Genomic DNA, 17,132 nt, shown 5'->3' on the forward strand with positions numbered 1-17,132 from the left:
AATGTCGGACAAAAGAGTGCTGCATACAAGGACTAATTGCATAATTGATAGTTTCTCTCTTCCCCAGCCTGCCTTTATGCCCAGTTTATGTGGCCCGGTTCTCTAGTAGAAGGTGGCAGGCCAGCTAGGGAAAAGCAGAGAGCCCAGCTCTGGGGAGGACTTCCTAAAGTTCCAGCTGTCTGATGACTTGACTGGCAGAGTGGAGCCATGGGCAGAACCTGGCCACAAGGCACCAAGCCATACCAGGTCCAGGGGCTGGGCAGATCTGGGGACAGATCTTGTACCCTAACAGTCTTTGGACATCACCAAGGAAATAAAGTGAAACTACATATCCCAAATCACCTTCTTGCCAGAGAACTTTAAATTCTTTGTTTTTTAATGTAACGGAATCCAAAGTCTCATTAAACCTCCTGTACAGTAGACATTTGGCTGCCAGACCAATGCTCATCAGGGCCCTGACCACTGCCCAGCCCAGTTAGGCCTCTGCCCATACTGCTACTCAAACAAAGTCAGTCCTCTGCACATAATTCTACACAACAAACTCTTGTTTAGTATTCAAAAGCAGCTCAGGGGCACCTTGCTGGCTCAGTCGGTTGAGTGTCCAACTCTTGATTTCGGCTCAGGTCATCATCACAGGGTTGTGGGATCAAGCACTGCATCAGGCTCTGTACTGTGCATGGAGCCTGCTTGGGATTCTCTTTCTCTCTTCCTCTGCCTTTCTTCCCCCCCACCCACCCCCACCTCTAAAAACAATAAAAAAGCAGCTCAATTCCTAAATAAATCCCTAGGCAAAAATAAAGCTCAGCCTTACAATATCTGTAGGAAAGAGAAGCAACTGGCTGTATCATTAATTGCAACCATTCACTGAGCCCACACTTTGGGCAAGGCACAGTGCTTAGCATAACACTTCTCACAGATTCCACCCATCCTCCTACCCCTCACCTGTCCCTCTAGTTTATGGCTAGCCTCTGATGGCTCCTCCCCTGTGCATCTCCCATGTCTCAATGTCCATTTGCAATCAAATAAGAACTGGCTGGGTTCGTCCTGGACTCTGGAAAACATGACCCTGGCTCCTCAATGAGGACACAGTTTGGTGTTAAGACAACAGCCTGTGAAGGGGCCTCCCTGGAGATCCCCAGGCTATATCCATACCTAGTTCAAGATGGCAGAGCCCACTTATGTGTGGACAGGCAAACTGTCTATGCTATGTGGACCCCCACATACACCTGACCACAGGCCTCTTCCTCAATCTCTTCTACCCACACCTGCCTCTTACCTCCTACTTACACCCCCCTGGACTCCCAAATGAAGACCAGAGCAGGAGGGAAATGGTGAGGCTATAGATTCATTAAAAATAGCAGGAGCTCTGTAGTCAGATAGACATAGGTTTAAATTTCACTATTTTTCTAAATAGCTGTGTGACTTAGGCTGGTCACTTAACCTCTCTGAGTCTCATTTTCTCATCTCCAAAAGAGGAATTATCTTCTGTACTCTTAATATTCCTGTAAGGATTAGAAACAATATATATGGGTTATGCCCAGTGGCATTCAACCAATGGTAGCATTGTCAGACATAGGTGTGTCCTTTATGCTCATTTAAAGTATATATACATTCGGTCCCTAAATTCTTACAACCACCAGGCTGCAAGGTCAGCACACCAGTGGTGTTACTGTGATGAGCTTGGCTGGGTTATAGCTAAGCTCTCCTGCGAGACCTAGACCTTAGTCTCATGCAGATATGAACATTTTGGCCCCTCTTCCCTGGTTTGGCTGGGATTGTCCCAGTTTTAACACTGAAATTTCCACTACCTGGAAGCACTGAAAGTTCAGTCTTGGGAAAACAGGAATGGTTGGTCACCCTATCAAGGCAGCTGACCCAGAGCAGATGGAGAAGGTGTCAGACCTGAGAGAAGAAGCTGGGCTTCCAATAACCTTTCCCAGCTGGATGGACCAGCCAGGCCCTGTACCTACTCAGTCCCTCATTCCTGGTTCCCAGACAAGTCCTGGTTAAGCAGAGGTCAAGGGTGACACCTAGAGGTTATGTTAAAAACTGCAGTATGGGAGCGCCTGGGTGGCTCAGTCAGTTAAGGACTGTCTCTTGATTTCTGCTCAGGTCCCAAGCTCATGGTTTGTGAGTTTGAGCCCTACATCCAGCGCTGTGCTGACAGTGCAGAGCCTGCTTGGGATTTTCTCTCTCTTTTCTCTCTCTCTTCCCCTCTCACGCACTCTCTCAAAACAAATAAATAAACTTAAAAAAAAAAAAAAACAACAAAAAAAAAACCCTGTAGTCTGATAATCACCCATCAGCCCCTTGAGGCCTTAGTTTGTTCATTTATAAATATTGAGGCACTGGACATAAGTCTTGGGGGTCTTGGAAGACATCCTCAAACAAGTTAAATTTAAGCTGATATCTACTGATTGATAAGTTGTTAGCCAGGTACAAGGCAGGTGGGAAAGAAAATGTATTCTAGGCAGGAAGGAACAGCAAAGACAAAGCTCTGAGTGGGAAGAAGCATGACACTTTCAAGAAACTACAGTATGGAGGAGGGGGTAGTGGTGACAACAAAAGTTGGAAAGGCTGTCAGGGGTTAATCAGCTGGGGGAAATTTTTTTGTCTTTACCCCAAGTGCAAGCAGAACTTAGTGAAGGTTTTTAAGCAGGACAGTAACATAATCAGATCTACATTTTTCAATGCTAACTCTGGCTACCGGGTGGAGACTGGTTAGGACAGTAGTAAACCTAAAGCCAGGGAGGCAATTAGTAGTGTCCAGGTGGTGTGGCAACAGTGAGACCTTGCACTTGGGTGGTACAGGGGTATGAAGAGGGAGGTGATGGTTGGAGAAATGTTATGGAAATAGAATGGGCAGGGATATGGTGATTGACTAGAGGTGAGGGGTGAGGAACAGCAAGGTTAAAAAATGATGTAGTTTCTGAATAGGACCACTGGAAAGCAATGGGACAGCTGCTGAGATGGGAGCATAAGAAGGAGGACAGTGTTGGGCATGTTGAATCCAAATCAAGCCAGCAAATAAGCAGTTGAAGAAAGATTAGGAAGAGAGACATAAATGCAGGGATCATCTGGAAGGAGATGGTAACCAAAGCCCTGAGGAGCACCAACATTTAAAAATGAGCATAGGAAACCAATTTGACAATAAATTTCATATATTGAAAAAAATAAAAAATAAAAAATAAAATAAAATAAAATAAAAATGAGCATAGGAGAGATAATGAGACCAAAGGAAAACCAGGTGAGTATGATGTCATAAAAGCCAGGGCAAGAGTATTTCAGAAAGAAGACAGGGGTCAGGTCAACTGCAATAAAATATTTCTGAGAGGCAGTAAGATGAGATCTGAAAATTGTCCATGGGACAACTGAAGATCATTGGTGACCTTAGATCCTTTTAAGGTGGAATGATGGACAGAAAGACAAATAGTATATGATTTCACTTATATGAAGCTCCTAGAGTGATCAAAAGTAGACTAGTGGTTCCAGGGGTTGGAGGCAGGGGAGAGTGGGGAGTTATTTACTGTGGACAGAGTTTCAGCTGGGGAATAGGTTAAGAGTTCCGCAGATAGATGGTAGTGATGGCTGTGTTGCAGGATTTTTTACTTTCAATACCCTGGGTTCGTGGTCTCACCCCTTCGAAGAATGAAGAGGTGGACACAAAATGAGCAGCAGGCAAAAGTTTATTAGACTCTAAGACCAAAAAAGAAGAATAGTACGAAAGCTCTCTTTACAGAGAGAGGACATTCGAAAGTGAATGCCAGAGATGATAGGCAAGGGCCTTTGTTTTATAAGGTTCTGGTCAGCACCCCCTTCCCTTCCCTCTTGTTCCTTCTCAGATTCTACCTTTATTGGCTAGGTAACTCTAAAGGCCTAGTCATTCCTTTTTGATCAGCTCATTTCCATTGTATGAGGTGTGGTCTTAGGCCATACCATCTACTACTTCTTTTAAGTCAGGTCTTTTGTCAAATTCCTGAGGGAAACCTGAGGGGGAGGTAATATCTGTTACATTCTTAAGAGGAACCTTATGCCTGAGAGGGTTTGCTGTGGTCAGACACTCCCAGCATTGTTCCAAAGTATGTTCTTTTCTCTTTTCTCCTCAGGTCCTAATCTTTCCCTCTCTGCCTACTGATTCCTAAGGTTTCCTATCATAGCTGCACAGTATGAATGTACTTTTTTTTTTTTAAGATTTAATTTGTAGCTAATCTCTACACCCAATGTGGGGCTTGAACCCACAATCAGCAGATCAAGAGTCTCCTGTTCCACCGAGTGAGCCAGCCAGGTGCTCCACAATATGAATGTACTTAATACCACAAACTGTATACTTAAAAATGGTTAACACAGTAAATATTACCATGTTATGTGTATTTTACTACACACACATACATACATACACAAAATTCACCTTCTCTGTAAGGTCTGCCAGGTCACCCCTTGTAAAAAGACAAGCACTCCGCAGACTAGAAGAGAAGTGGAATCAGGCAGAGGCAGGGCGAGAAAGGCGGTAACTTCCGGGCCCGCCTCCTCCAGGGGAAGGGGCTTGAGATAGGCGGGTTAAGCTGAGACCAAGGGTGACACCTAGAGGTCACGTTAAAAACAGCAGCTGATAGTCACCCACGTGGCCCTAGAGTGGAGGGGAATGGCGGGGTGGGACCAGAGACGCGCAAGTTCAAGTACCCACCTTTTTAGGCTGGGAGAGAAGAAACAGGACAGGGTGGGGGTCAGGATTTTTAAGGAAGAGAGTGCACCTCCTCTAGCCCCGGGGCTTAAGCTGACTGACAGCTGCAGGAGGGGCGTGGCTCCACCGCTTTGGCTCCAGGTCCACAGTCCCCACCTCCACCTACGCTGCCCTGGCCACTGTGGAAGGCAGATGTGGCAGAAGGCCTCCTGCAGCGCCATCGCCTCACCCCCTTAGACCTGCGTGCTCTCCAGAGCCCACCCCTGGCATCCTTATCCCCAGGAGAAAGACAACGGCGGCCAGGCACGGAGGACCCATTAGGCGAAAGTTCCGCAGGGACTGCTAGGAAACAGGAGTCCTACGTTGGTCACGGCTCAGATGCCAACAGGGCTGCAGGAATTGGAGTCTGGCCTGGAGGGAGACCAACATCAATGACCACCTGTACCCCACCGCGCTGGCTTCCTAAGCGCTGAATCTGTGCCCAGGGCCAAGGTCAAGCACAGTGCTCTTGCAAGGCAACTGTGCCCTAACCAAGATCACCCTTTCTTTAAAACAGCCCCACTTGGCCTTCAGAAATCTACCCTCTCCCTCAAGAGCAAATGGGAAGTGATGGGTCAGGGGTCCTGTTTCTGCTCTGTCTGTCCACACATAGAGTCCTTGAGAGGAAACCCCTTTGGCTGGACCAAAGGCCTGGAGGCACTAGAGCTGCTCACCTGGGGCCCTGACCATGATAGTCTATTCTCTCTTGGGGCCCTGACCATGATAGTGGGGGCAAAAGATAGCCTATTCTGCCCTAGCTCTCACGGAGCACTATTCCCAGGGACCTTCCCCCAGAATCCACAGCAAAGCCAGGACCTTCATAGTGCCTTCCCAGTGCTCAAGCCTAGGGAGAGAGAAGTAGTCCTAATGTGGCTGTTATTCTGGGACCTACTGCAGCCCCCTCTCCTTGTGACATGTGTCCCTACCCAGCCCACTTTGTTTGCCCTGCTCCCACATAACAGGCCCGGGCTCACAGGTTAAATCCTAGATCCCTTGCCAGGCTGCAGCATATTCTACCTTAATCACAACAACCCTATGAAGTAGGTACTATTATTATTCCCATTTTTACAGAGGAGAAAACTAAGGCTCAGAGAAGGTTAGCAACTTGCCCCAAGTCATACGACTACTAAATATTGGAAGTAGTTTTCAAGCCCAGGTCTGTCTGGCTTTTGGAACCCATGTTCTAAATTTACTAGTCCACAGAATAACACCAAGTGCCTTTTACCACCACTGATCAGCTTCTGGGTACTGCCTTCCTGGCTGCAAGCCTGAACACCCTGCCAGACCTCTTTTTCTCAGCCCTGTCCCTCCATCACAGCCTTCTTCCTCTTGCCAATGATACTCAATGGTATTACATCAGGCTCCCTGACAATCTCCTTTGCAATGCTTTGAACCATAGTATCCATACCAAATGTCTCCCCAATTTTATGCTCTATTGCTCCTCTAAGGGTTTGGCTCATGTTCCTCACTGATTTGACTTTTTCTTTTCTTTTCTTTTCTTTTCTCTCTTTCTTTCTTCATATTTTAGGTTCTACATCCAATGTGGGGCTTGAACTCACGACCCCAAGATCAAGAGCCACATGCTATACTGACTGAGCCAGCCAGGTGCCCCTCCTCACTGACCTTTTGCTTATCTTTACCCTTCTTGGAGTGCCCTTCCCAAACCCTCCAAGAGCCACTAGCTCAATTCAGGGTCTCACACAATTCTCACACAATTCTCACAAATCTCACACAATTCTGGGTCTTAAGGCCAGAAACACTCACAGAAAACTTCTCTGGCCCAGTACCCAGTCAGGAAGGTGCAAAGAGCAAGGAGGGCTTGAGTTCTAGTCCAAATAGGGTCAAGACCTGGAGAAAGGACACCAGTGCAGCTGTTTCTTTCAGATCCTGAGCCACCAGATTTTTCTCCAAATCTTTCTTGCAACAGGGGATAAAAGATTGTTGAAAGAGAAGTGGAGCTGAAGAAAGAGATAGGTGCAGTTGAGAAATTATCAGAGAGAAAGAAGAGAGTTTTGTAGGAGCTATATAAATGACCTATCTTTGTACAACATGTTTCTCTGGACCAATTTGGGGAAGGTAAGAAAATCTGTAACTTAAAACATTTAATATATTTTTTTAACGTTTTAAAGGAACATCAAGACTTAAAGGCAAAGTTCTCTAGGACTCTTTTTTTTTTTTTTTTTTTTTAATGTGAGGCTTGAATTCATAACCCTGAGATCAGGACCTGGATGCTTAGCCGACTGAGCCACCCAGGTGCCCCCTCTAGAATTTTTAAGGTAAAACTGGTAGAAATGACACTGGTAAGAAATTCAGGGCTTCGGGAGGGGGTGGTGGGTGGTAGGGAGACGGGGAAGGATTCTGGCTTCTCCCCCAGCTAGGGCTTGTTCCCTTTGCTCTGGGTTTAAAGGATGAGAGAGCCCAGCGTCCAGCACCGAATGAAGGCAGCTATTGTGATCTCCGGGGGCGGAGAAGGGAGGCTCAGTGCCAAAGGGTGTGGCCCAGCCAGAGGCTCTGGGAAAGAGCAGTCTTGCGTCCCTACAGTACCCTCGGCGACTGCGTCTGGGCGGGAGGGGAAAAGTCTGCAGAGTCCCGGGCTCCGCCCCCTCCCTCCTGCTCCGCCCTAGCTCTGTCTCCACGTGGTTTTCACCAAGCGCAGCGCAGACCGGGTGGTCGCAAGGCAGACCCGGATTGCAGAGGGCGTGGCAGGGAGAACCGCAAGCCCCTAAGGGGGTCGGGTCTGTGACTTATCCCCGGAAAAGAGCGAGGAACGCGCTCTGCGGGAAAAACTGGACTCCACAGGCTTCCGACGACAAGCCTGGGACGGAGAGTCCGGGAGTTCTCAAGGACAGGTGAACGGCCCCAGGAGAAGGACAGGCAGGGTCACCATCTGGACCGCCATGGCCGCGTCCGCCCGTCGTCTGTGCCACATCGCTTTCCACGTGCCCGCGGGACAGCCCCTTGCCCAAGATCTGCAGCTTCTCTTCGGGTTCCAGCCCCTGGCGGTGCGGGAAGCAGACGGCTGGCGGCAGTTGGCCCTGCGCAGCGGCGACGCGGTCTTTTTGGTGAACGAGGGCGCTGGGCCCCAGGAGCCCCTGTACGGACTGGACCCACGTCATGCTGTGCCCAGCGCCACCAACCTGTGTTTCGACGTGGTGGATACGGGCGCTGCCGCCCGGGCGTTGGTTGCGCGGGGCTGCAGCGTGCCGGTTCCCCCTGTTAGCGTGCGGGATTCTCAGGGCACCGCCACCTATACCGTGGTCAGATCACCTGTGGGCAACCTCAGCCTGACTCTGCTGGAGCGCGCCGGCTTCGGAGGGCCTTTCCTGCCGGGCTTCAGGCCTGTGCCCTGTGCAACCCAACCAGGCTGGGTCAGCCACGTGGACCACCTGACCCTGGCCTGCACCTGTGGCAGCTCCCCCACATTGATGCGCTGGTTCCACGACTGCCTAGACTTTCGCCACCTGCCACTGAGCCCAGGTGAGGATCCGGAGCTGGGCCTCGAGGTGACAGCAGGATCTGGGCCAGGGGGACTGAAGCTCACCGCCCTGCAGACCACGCCAGGCAGCGCTGCCCCCACCCTTGTACTGGCCGAGTCCCTGCCAGGGGCTACCAGTGGACAGGACCAGGTGGAGCAGTTCCTGGCCCGGCACAGGGGACCAGGACTGCAGCACGTGGGGCTGTACACGCCGAACATAATAGAAGCCACTGAACGGGTAGCAGTGGCGGGGGGCCAGCTCCTGGCTCCTCCTGAGGCATACTACCAGCAGCCAGGCAAGGAAAGGCAAATCCTAGCTGCTGGGCATGAGCCTAGCCGGCTAGCCCGACAGGGGATCCTGCTAGATGGCGATGAAGGCAAGTTTCTGCTTCAAGTCTTCACTAAGTCTCTCTTTCCAGAGGACACCTTCTTCCTGGAGCTGATTCAGAGGCAGGGGGCGACAGGCTTTGGCCAGGGCAACATCCGGGCCCTGTGGCAGTCGGTGCAGGAGGAGCAAGCCTCCAGGAACCAAGAAACCTGAGAAGGGTTGGGGCTGGGTTCACCCTCCTGTCCTGGAGCACAGAGCCTGTTGCAACGGAGAAACACCCATGGAGGCTTGGAGTGGAGAGGGCTTTGTCCCCAGGGCCATACCTGCCAGAACTTGAATTTCTCACTGGGGTGCCAAAGAGGTGGGATTTTATTTTTTCTTTTAAACTATGAAATGTTCTTACATAGCCTATAACTAATATATATGCAAGATATAAAGAATAAAGGAATTACATAATTAGGAAATAGAATATATCAATACTTTTGAACCTTCCTTGTGACCTCTGATCCCATTTCCCTTCACCCCACCCCTAATTTTATGATTATTAACTCCCTGATTTTCTATATTGTTTCACTACATATGAAACAATACAGATATAAATTTAGTATTTGAGGTAGGAATTTATGACAGAACAAATCCTCTCCTGTGTTTCCCTTCTCCCCAGGGAGCAGCCTCTGCAGGTGAGGTTGGGTCAGGGCTGAGCCCAACCACCTGCTCTAAGACAATACCACTACTCCAGTCAGAGCTGACCAAAGACCTGGACCAAGGGTGTTGGGTGTCAGCCACTGGCAGGGGCCCCCTAAAGCTGCCTTCTCCTTCTCTCTTGGAGGTTAGGGGAGGACAGATCACTCTGGACAGAATGCCCACCTCCACTGCCCAGGGCTGGCTGGGAGCTTGGCCAGAAGTCAGCACCAAGCAGGACTTTGCCACTTTCTGGGATCCTCAGAGGGAAAGAATGAGAGGACTAGGAGGAGGGCAGGAAGTCTCCAAAATGACTACAAAAATAAGCACTTTATTAAACAACAGGATTCTCAAGAAGTAGGGGCTCCAGCGGTGTCACTGCACCATACTGTTGAGGCTGGATACATCAGTGGGGTGGTGGGGCCGAAAGAAACTATCCAGGACTTGCTGGCCTGGGCTGGGCTTTCTCTTCGTGGATGGAGCAGACACCTGGGATCTTTTGGAACCCTGTGCAGAAGCCAAAAGAAGGAGGTACTAAGGGGGCAACAGAGTCCTCTCCTTCCACTCCTCTCCCCATTGCAGTGATAGAGCTCAGATTCTAGCCTGAATGTTGTAAAGCTTCCAACCTCTTCTATCAACTCTATATGGCAGCCCAAGGTAGTCTTCCTAAGATACAAACCTCACTCCTCTCCACCAAAAATGCCTTAGTGGCGTAGTGTTCATGGCCCTGACTGGCCTGCACAGACCCTGCTATGCTTACAGCTCCTTGAGCACTGCAGACTGCATTGTGGCACCTTTGCTCATCCTACTCTTGGGCCTGGAAAGAACATTCTTACTGCTGATTCCCCTCCCAGACCTGGAGAAAATGATTCATTTCTTGAACCCAGATTACCAGCTGCATCTTCTAAGCAGCCTTTCCTGATCCTTGCCTCCCAGATAGAACTGAAAGCTCTCCACCTTATAAACCACAAAACTTGGTACAAGCATTTCACATACCTGTGACCCTGTTGTTAACATCATTTGTTCTTATTCCCTTTCCACCCTGGACCCTAGACTGTAAGGTTTCAAGATAAGAACTGTTCCTCTCCCTATGGTGAAGCCTGGTGTGGATAATGTTCATCCAAACATGTGTCATTTAACTCAACTGAAAACCTGTGGATTCGGGCCCGGGGAGAGATGCCTGGGTGAGGGCCAAGAAACTCACCTTGCAGGTCCCCGGCCGTTGGCCCTCGTACACACGGAACACCTAGCCAAGGACAGAGGGGGAGAGTGCAGGACTGGCATCTTTCCCCAGAAGAGCCAGACCCCTTTGTTCTCTCAACTTCATGCCCTAGTACATCTGTTTAAAATACGGTTTTTTCCTTTTACATAGTAATAGGTTCACATAGAACATATAGGATGCACAAAAAGGTACAATGAAGACAACACAGGTAGTGCCTTTTTCATGGCGGTGGAGACAGCTGCGGTGTGAAACTCCTCCCGGGTCAGCCAGCGAGCTCCAGGTGGTGTGATGGTCACTGGGATCTGCCCTTCCAGGGCCAAACCATATACTTGATATGTCAGCTTGATGTGAGAGAAGGTGTGGACCACCTGAAGGGAGGGTCAAGGGACTGAAACAGGCCTGTGGATATGTCCACAAAGCCATCACTCCTGCTCCTTCCACTGGTCACTCACCTGCCCAAGGTGCTGGAGGTGGGTGGCTGGGAGGGGCCCAGCCCAACTCTGCAGTTCCCGCAGCAGGGCCTCACGCTGACATTGCCCTGAGGGCTCTGCAGTCACAGATGGGAACTCCCACAGTCCTGCCAGCAGACCTGAGAAGAAGGACAGCCAGGTGTGGTTGGGCCTTAGCTGCTGACTCCTCCATTTCTTCCGTATTGCTCATGCCACTGCCCTCCACTCCAAGGATCCAGGTACCTGACTTAGGCCTCTGCACCAGCAGAATTCGAGCACCCCCAAGGGCCCTGGGCTGCTCCAGAACACAGGTGGCAGAGCACTCCTCCCTGGGGGGCCTCCGGCTGGCCTTTCTGGGAAAGTTGGCCACTCCCAGGGTCTGGTCCCAGGGCTCTGTGGGAGGCGCACACAGCTGGCACTGTCCGGTGCTGGGAGCTGGGAAGAGAGATCCCAAAGCCCCACTCAGGCTTAGGTGAACTTAGATGCCAACCCCAGAGAGCCAGCCGTGGCCCAGCTCTGCAGAATCTATTCAAGTTGTAGGATTAACTAGAATGATGCTTCCACAAGCAGCTGCATGACAATGCAGTGAAGGGCTGGGGCTGGTACTTACCACACTCCTCCACATCAGGACTGCCTGGCAGGCTCTGTGAGGCTACGAGCTGTTCCCGCTCCACCTAAGAGGCATAAGGCAAGGTGTCATAGGGAAGGGGTCACCCTCTAGGACCCCTGCCTGCCCCTTCCCCAGATGGCTCACCCTCTGGTGTGCCCGGCACACGCTCTGCACAGGGCACTGGCTGCAGCGTGGGTGCTGTGGGGTGCATACTGTGGCCCCCAGCTCCATGGCTGCTTGGTTAAAGTCCCCTGGCCGGGCTGGGTCTACCAGCTGCTGGGCTAAGCTCCTACAAGGAAACATTGCTGTAAGCCAAAGACACTTTGGAGACACCCTTCCCAGTCTCCCCTATTACCCCAATATCCTACCAGAGCTGCTGGGAGACAAAGGTGCTTCCGGAATCAGCACCAATGGCTCGGACACGGCACAGCACCCGTACTACATTCCCATCTACCACACCAGTTGCCTGGCACAGAGGAATCCAGAAGTCAGCCTGGTCTAGGAGGAAGGTGGGTGGGCACACACAAAGTAGGGGTGGGCTATGGACTCACCTGACCAAAGGCAATGGAAGCAATAGCTCCAGCTGTGTACCGCCCCACGCCAGGCAGAAGCTTCTGCAGAGTCTCTGCTGTATGTGGCACATGGCCCCCTAGCTCTTCTACCACCTGATTGGGGTGGGAAGGCTCAAGGTTATGTGCTACCTGAGGCCCTGGGGCTCACCCTCCCTGTCTCCCCCTTACCTTCTGGGCTCCCTCCTGCAGCCGCCGGCCTCGAGAGTAGTAGCCCAGGCCAGCCCAGAGCTGGTTCACCTCCTGTGGGTAGAGTCAGAGAGATCAGTGGTCAGTCCTCAGTTGTCCCCATTCCCCCTACCTTAGGGTGGCACTCACCTCCAGGGATGCACTGGCCAGGTCCTGCAGCGTTGGCCACTTCTAGACCCCGAAGGTGATCAAAAGGAAGTAAGGTCAAGGGTGAGAGAGGTGAAGGAAGCCTTCTTTACCCCCACCCCAAAGGCTAGGCTTTCTCTGGGGTCTGGCTCAATGACCCTCCCCTTCTTTCCCTGAAGTCACCTGCATCCATCGGGTATAATAGTCGATCACCGTGGCAACCTGGGTCTGCTGCAGCATGACCTCTGAGACCCACACTGGGGGAGAGGGGTTGGCATGAGGGCACTGCTGAGCTGCCCTGCTCCCAGCCCACAGCCCCTACACCCCAGACCAGTGGGCATCCAGGCAAAGCAGCCCTGTTCTCAGGAGATGCACTCACCAGCATATGCCCGCCTGTCAGGGTCCACCTCACCCTCTGCCTGCCAATGCAATCCCAGACAAGGAGTTAGTGTGGGGGGGGCCTGGCACTAACCCCCCACCCCACTGTCCCTGCCCCCTAGCCTGCTTACCCGCCTTCTCCAGGGCAGGTCCCGTTTCTCTCGGTCATACCAGCTCAGAAGGTTCTCCCGAAAGACTGTGACCTCGGCTGTGTCTCTGAATAGATGGTATGGGGAGACAGAGGCCCGCAATACCACCTCCTTCTGCCGCCTGGCCAAGCCTGCTGGGGCCTCAGGAAACTTAGGCATAGTCCCTGCACGGACAGTGCACCAGGTACCCAGGGCACTGTAGTCTGGCTGCTCCACCTTAGTGCTTCCCCCAAACCCTTGCTTAAGCTTTGAACCTGGAGTCAGACCAAAATGCTGTGTATGTAACCTTAACCAAATTTCTAGCCTTAACTTTCCTAGGGTGGTAGTGCTGGCTCCTTTGTCTCTGGGTCACGATGAAAATCCAACAGTTTCAGCCAAGCATAATGTGTACGTGTCCAGGACTTTCCCATTTACAAAATACTTTCAGGCTCATAAACTCATCTGATCCCACAAAAGCCACAGGAGGAAGGAAATACACAAGCTACCACTCCATGTCACTGGTAAGAAAGCAGCCACTCAGAGAAATCATCCCAAAGTTACACAGCAAAGTCAGAATTAGATCGTAATTAGTCCCTTGAAGCCTTGATGCACAACCACGCTGTCTTCCCAGCCTGAATCGACCTCTCTTTCATGGCCAACGAAACCAACCCCTTCACCTTTGACTCAGACCAAGCTCCTCACCATCAGGGGTAGAAGGCTTGACCTGGCTGCTGCTAAGGACCTGCTTCTCCCTTCCCTCATGGCCAGACGCCTGCTTCTGGCGACAACTCCTCACAGCGGTTCGTGGCTTCTTCATGATGGCCTAGAAGAGAAAGGCCCAAAGTAGTCTGTCACAATGAGGTTGAATCTTGGAGCCCTTCAGTGAGTATAGCCACTTTCTCTACAGCACTTATTATAGAGTGTCTAGCTTTTCTTACTCTCCAGATGCTCATGGGGTTGCTCTTGGCTGGCTGTGGCACTGAGGTATGACCAGTAGGGCTGTTTCTGCAAGTGACTTCAGAGGGACCAACATTAGCATAGTCCTGGAGACACACACAAAAGAAGAGGCTGGGGCTGGGCTGGGGGCTGTACAGGAGCACCTGTATGGGTGTCCCTGATGTTTACTGTGACTGCGTGTGTGGACAGGGCTTCTTTAGGTATGTCTAAGAGCATGGGGCAGGTAGGAAGTTTATCTGCTCAGAGATGTGGCACATTTACACCGAAACAGGCTTTAGCAGTCATGCAATCCAACCTCCATTCTGCAGAAAGGAGAAACCAAGGATCGGAGATGTTAAGATATTTTTTTAGGGTGCCTGGGTGGCTCAGTCAGTTGCACGTCTGACTTTGGCTCAGGTCATGATCTCACAGTTGATGAGTTTGAGCCCCACGTCAGACTCTGCTGGCAGCCTGGAGCCTGCTTCAGATTCTGTGTCTCCCTCTCTCTCTCTGCCCTTTCCCCGCTCATGCTCCGTCTCTCTCTCTCTCTCTCTCTCTCTCTCTCTCTCTCAAAAATAAGCATTAAAGATATTAAAAAATATCTTTTTTTTAATGTTTGTTTTTATTTTTGAGAGAGAGAGAGAGAGGCAGAGAGACAGGGAGACACAGAATCCAAAGCAGACTCCAGGCTCTGAGCTGTCAGCACAGAGCCTGATTCAGAGCTCAAACCTACAAATCGCTAGATCATGACCTGAGCCGAAGTTGGATGCTTAACTAAACTAAGCCACCCAGCTGCCCCAGAGATGGTAAAAGATTTGCCTGAGAGCAGATGGCAAGTTGGGGTGGTGGTGGGAGGGGATGAGCTATTTTTTATTCCTAATCTTTTCCTGATCTAGTAAATCATAGCTGGCTGGCCACTAGTAATGAGAAATAGGTCTCAATTTCAATGAGAAATTGATCTTCACTGCTCCCTTACTGTTCTTTTGGTGCCCTTTTCTCTATATAGCTAACAGTTAGTGAAGGTTTGCCATATGCCAGACCTTATGCTAAGTGTTTTACCAATTTCTCGCACAATCTCCAGACGACTCCATTAGGTACTTTCTAGTATTACCTCCATTTTACTGATGAGGAAACTGAGGCTTGTAGAGATTAGGCAACTTGTCCACCCAAACCCTAAAGGTCTGCTTCCAGAGACTGCACTCTTGTGCTGTGCTATACTGCAGTCCCTGAAGCTTCAAACTCTCTCCTTAAAACTTAACTTCATCACCTCATTTTCATCAAAAGAGCTTGCTTGCTCCCTCAGAGAAAAAAAAAAAAAATCAATGTACAGATTTGCTACACTCTACACTTATCTGCATTCTCCTTTTCCTTCCTCCCATTAAAGAATGGTCTCTCCTAAACTGTCCAAGCTCAGGGCCCTGCTCCTCAATCCCTTTTACAACACCCACTCTCCCCTTCATAGCCAAACTTCCTTCACCAAACTCACTAGCTCCATAATTCATTCTACAATCCATTCTCCAAAGAGTAAAGCAATCTTATAAGACATGATCGTGTCACTTTCTTACTTAAAACTTTCAATGGCTTCCCACTAATTCACTGAATAAATATTTATGTAGTGCCTACTTTGTACCGAGCAGTTTTAAGTACTTGGAATACTTTGGAAATAAAACACCAAAGGTTCCTGTTTTCATGGAACTTGTATTCTAATGGAGAGCAAAAAATAAATAATGCACATAAGTAAATTATATAGGCTGTCAGGTGGTAAATACTAGGATAAACAGAAAAAAAACATGTGAAGGGAAATAGTGGTGGTGGTGGAATGTTGTGATTTTAAAGCACATGGATGGTCAAGGTGGGCCTTATTAAAGTGGTATTTGACCAATGATTTATGGCAGTTAAAAGAGTTAGCCATGTTCTAGCCACGGGAAAGTCATACTAAAAAAGAGCTAGTGGAATAGCCCTAAGGAAGGTGCCTGTTTGCAGAATAATAAGGAACCCAGTGTGGTTAGAATAGACTGAGGAAGGATAAGTAGTAGATGAGGTCAAAGAGGTAAAGAAGGTGGGGGGCATAGAATCACTAAGTACCTTGTAAGCCACTGGAGCACTTTGTCACACTCATTGCTCTGAAAAGCCAATCCTCTTAAAATAGTTCTGTAAGCTCCAAAGATCCCCACCTTCCTCATCCCCTCACTCACTTTGCTCCAGCCATTTGTTTGCCTAAATAGTTGCTTCAATCATCCAGGTGTCTGTCCACCTTGACACCTCACCCAATCCTTCCCCTCTGCTTGGACAGCTCTTATCCTGTGCTTCATCCAACAGTTATTCATTCTTTCAGGTCTTGACTTAAATGTCCAAATCAGCCCCCAGTATTATTCTCTTGTGTAATTCTCCATTTTTCCTCTTACACTAATTGTAATTTTACATTTGTGTTTGTTTGATGACTGTCTGCTTCCCCCACTTGACTATAAAACTCCATGAGCAAGTACTGAGTCTCTTGTTGACTATTGAGTCCCCAGAGCTTAGCACAGTGCTAAGTAAGCTGTATACGATAAACAACAGGATGGTAGAAACCCAAACAATTCTGAATAATGATGAAAAAGACTCAGTAGAGAGAGAAAAGTTGAAGATGAGCTAGAAATAGTGACTAACTAACGAAAGGGTTGACTCCTTGTGGGTCCAGAGATGGGAACGGGAGCCTTTGAGAAAGAACAGGTCTCTCGCGGTATCAGGAGTCAAGACCAATCACCCTCTAGGTCAAATATACCTCCTAAGTGCTTACAAGTTGTCCCTTCCTTGCCGTCCCTACTGCCGGAGCCTTAACTCAAGTCCTTATTATCACTTCCCTATATTATTTCAAAGGCTTCCTAGCCAGTCGGTGGCTCTAATCCCTCTGGCAGCCTCGTCTCGCGTCCCCCTCTCAGTCTTTTCACTTCCTGGACATGTAGCTCCCATTCCTCCCTGGGAACTTGCCTATTCCAAAAATATCCTTTCCCCCACACTCCCGTCTCTGCATAACTCCTATACGTGCTTTAGGCTGCACCGGGGTAGCACCACCTCCTCTGGGGAGCCCGGAACCCATCCCCAACCCTGGGCCGAGCGAAGACAGCATAAAGCTACCGCCCACGTTCCCACAAGGTGCATGCGGGGAAGGAATTACCTACCTCCCGCGCAGTCTCCAAGGCCCGGCGTCCGACGCACGCCAGAGGGCGTGGCTCCAATCCACGCTGTGCCAGCCAAAGAGGTCCAAGCCCGCGCTTGGACACTGCCTCCGCGCCAGACCCGGGTCGTGTGAACGGAAGTCAGACCCGTCTGCGACTCGGG

General features: G+C 50.0%; 2 protein-coding genes across 9 annotated transcripts; one reads left to right on the forward strand and one right to left on the reverse strand.

The window, feature by feature from the left end:
- The first annotated feature begins 6,927 nt into the window (after positions 1-6,927).
- HPDL (4-hydroxyphenylpyruvate dioxygenase like) lies at positions 6,928-8,994 on the forward strand. The gene has a single exon (XM_045477142.1). The coding sequence runs from the start codon at positions 7,618-7,620 to the stop codon at positions 8,734-8,736; it is 1,119 nt and encodes a 372-aa protein (XP_045333098.1). The 5' UTR covers positions 6,928-7,617; the 3' UTR covers positions 8,737-8,994.
- Positions 8,995-9,515: 521 nt separating this feature from the next.
- Positions 9,516-17,083, reverse strand: MUTYH (mutY DNA glycosylase). Of its 8 annotated transcripts, XM_045477130.1 has the most exons (18): positions 16,973-17,083; positions 14,001-14,134; positions 13,814-13,918; positions 13,578-13,698; positions 12,879-13,060; positions 12,749-12,788; positions 12,553-12,626; positions 12,373-12,414; positions 12,226-12,297; positions 12,037-12,150; positions 11,854-11,951; positions 11,630-11,774; positions 11,486-11,549; positions 11,119-11,310; positions 10,879-11,015; positions 10,642-10,794; positions 10,409-10,450; positions 9,516-9,711 (listed from the first exon to the last, which is right to left on the reverse strand). In XM_045477130.1, exons 2-18 carry the CDS (start codon positions 14,046-14,048, stop codon positions 9,580-9,582), a joined length of 1,761 nt encoding a protein of 586 aa, XP_045333086.1. In that variant the 5' UTR covers positions 14,049-14,134; positions 16,973-17,083; the 3' UTR covers positions 9,516-9,579. The 8 variants fall into 8 exon arrangements, with proteins under 8 accessions (XP_045333086.1, XP_045333091.1, XP_045333089.1 ...); XM_045477135.1 differs by lacking the exon at positions 14,001-14,134 and having other exon boundaries at positions 12,879-13,027; positions 16,973-17,061; XM_045477133.1 differs by lacking the exon at positions 14,001-14,134 and having other exon boundaries at positions 16,973-17,061.
- Between the last annotated feature and the right edge of the window lie 49 nt (positions 17,084-17,132).

The sequence above is a fragment of the Leopardus geoffroyi genome, chromosome C1, assembly GCF_018350155.1.
Source record: "Leopardus geoffroyi isolate Oge1 chromosome C1, O.geoffroyi_Oge1_pat1.0, whole genome shotgun sequence".
NCBI classification, from domain to species: Eukaryota; Metazoa; Chordata; class Mammalia; order Carnivora; family Felidae; genus Leopardus; species Leopardus geoffroyi.

What these genes read in the sequence shown, in the direction of transcription:
- HPDL (XM_045477142.1), top strand. Translation starts at nt 7,618, where the DNA reads ATGGCCGCGTCCGCCCGTCGTCTGTGCCACATCGCTTTCCACGTGCCC.
- MUTYH (XM_045477130.1), bottom strand. Translation starts at nt 14,048, where the DNA reads ATGCTCTTAGACATACCTAAAGAAGCCCTGTCCACACACGCAGTCACA. An exon ending in ACCTGCCCTGGAGAAGGCGG is followed by an intron (nt 12,789 to 12,878) that starts GTAAGCAGGCTA and finishes TTGCATTGGCAG; the next exon opens with GCAGAGGGTGAGGTGGACCC. An exon ending in ATTATACCCGATGGATGCAG is followed by an intron (nt 12,415 to 12,552) that starts GTGACTTCAGGG and finishes TTCGGGGTCTAG; the next exon opens with AAGTGGCCAACGCTGCAGGA.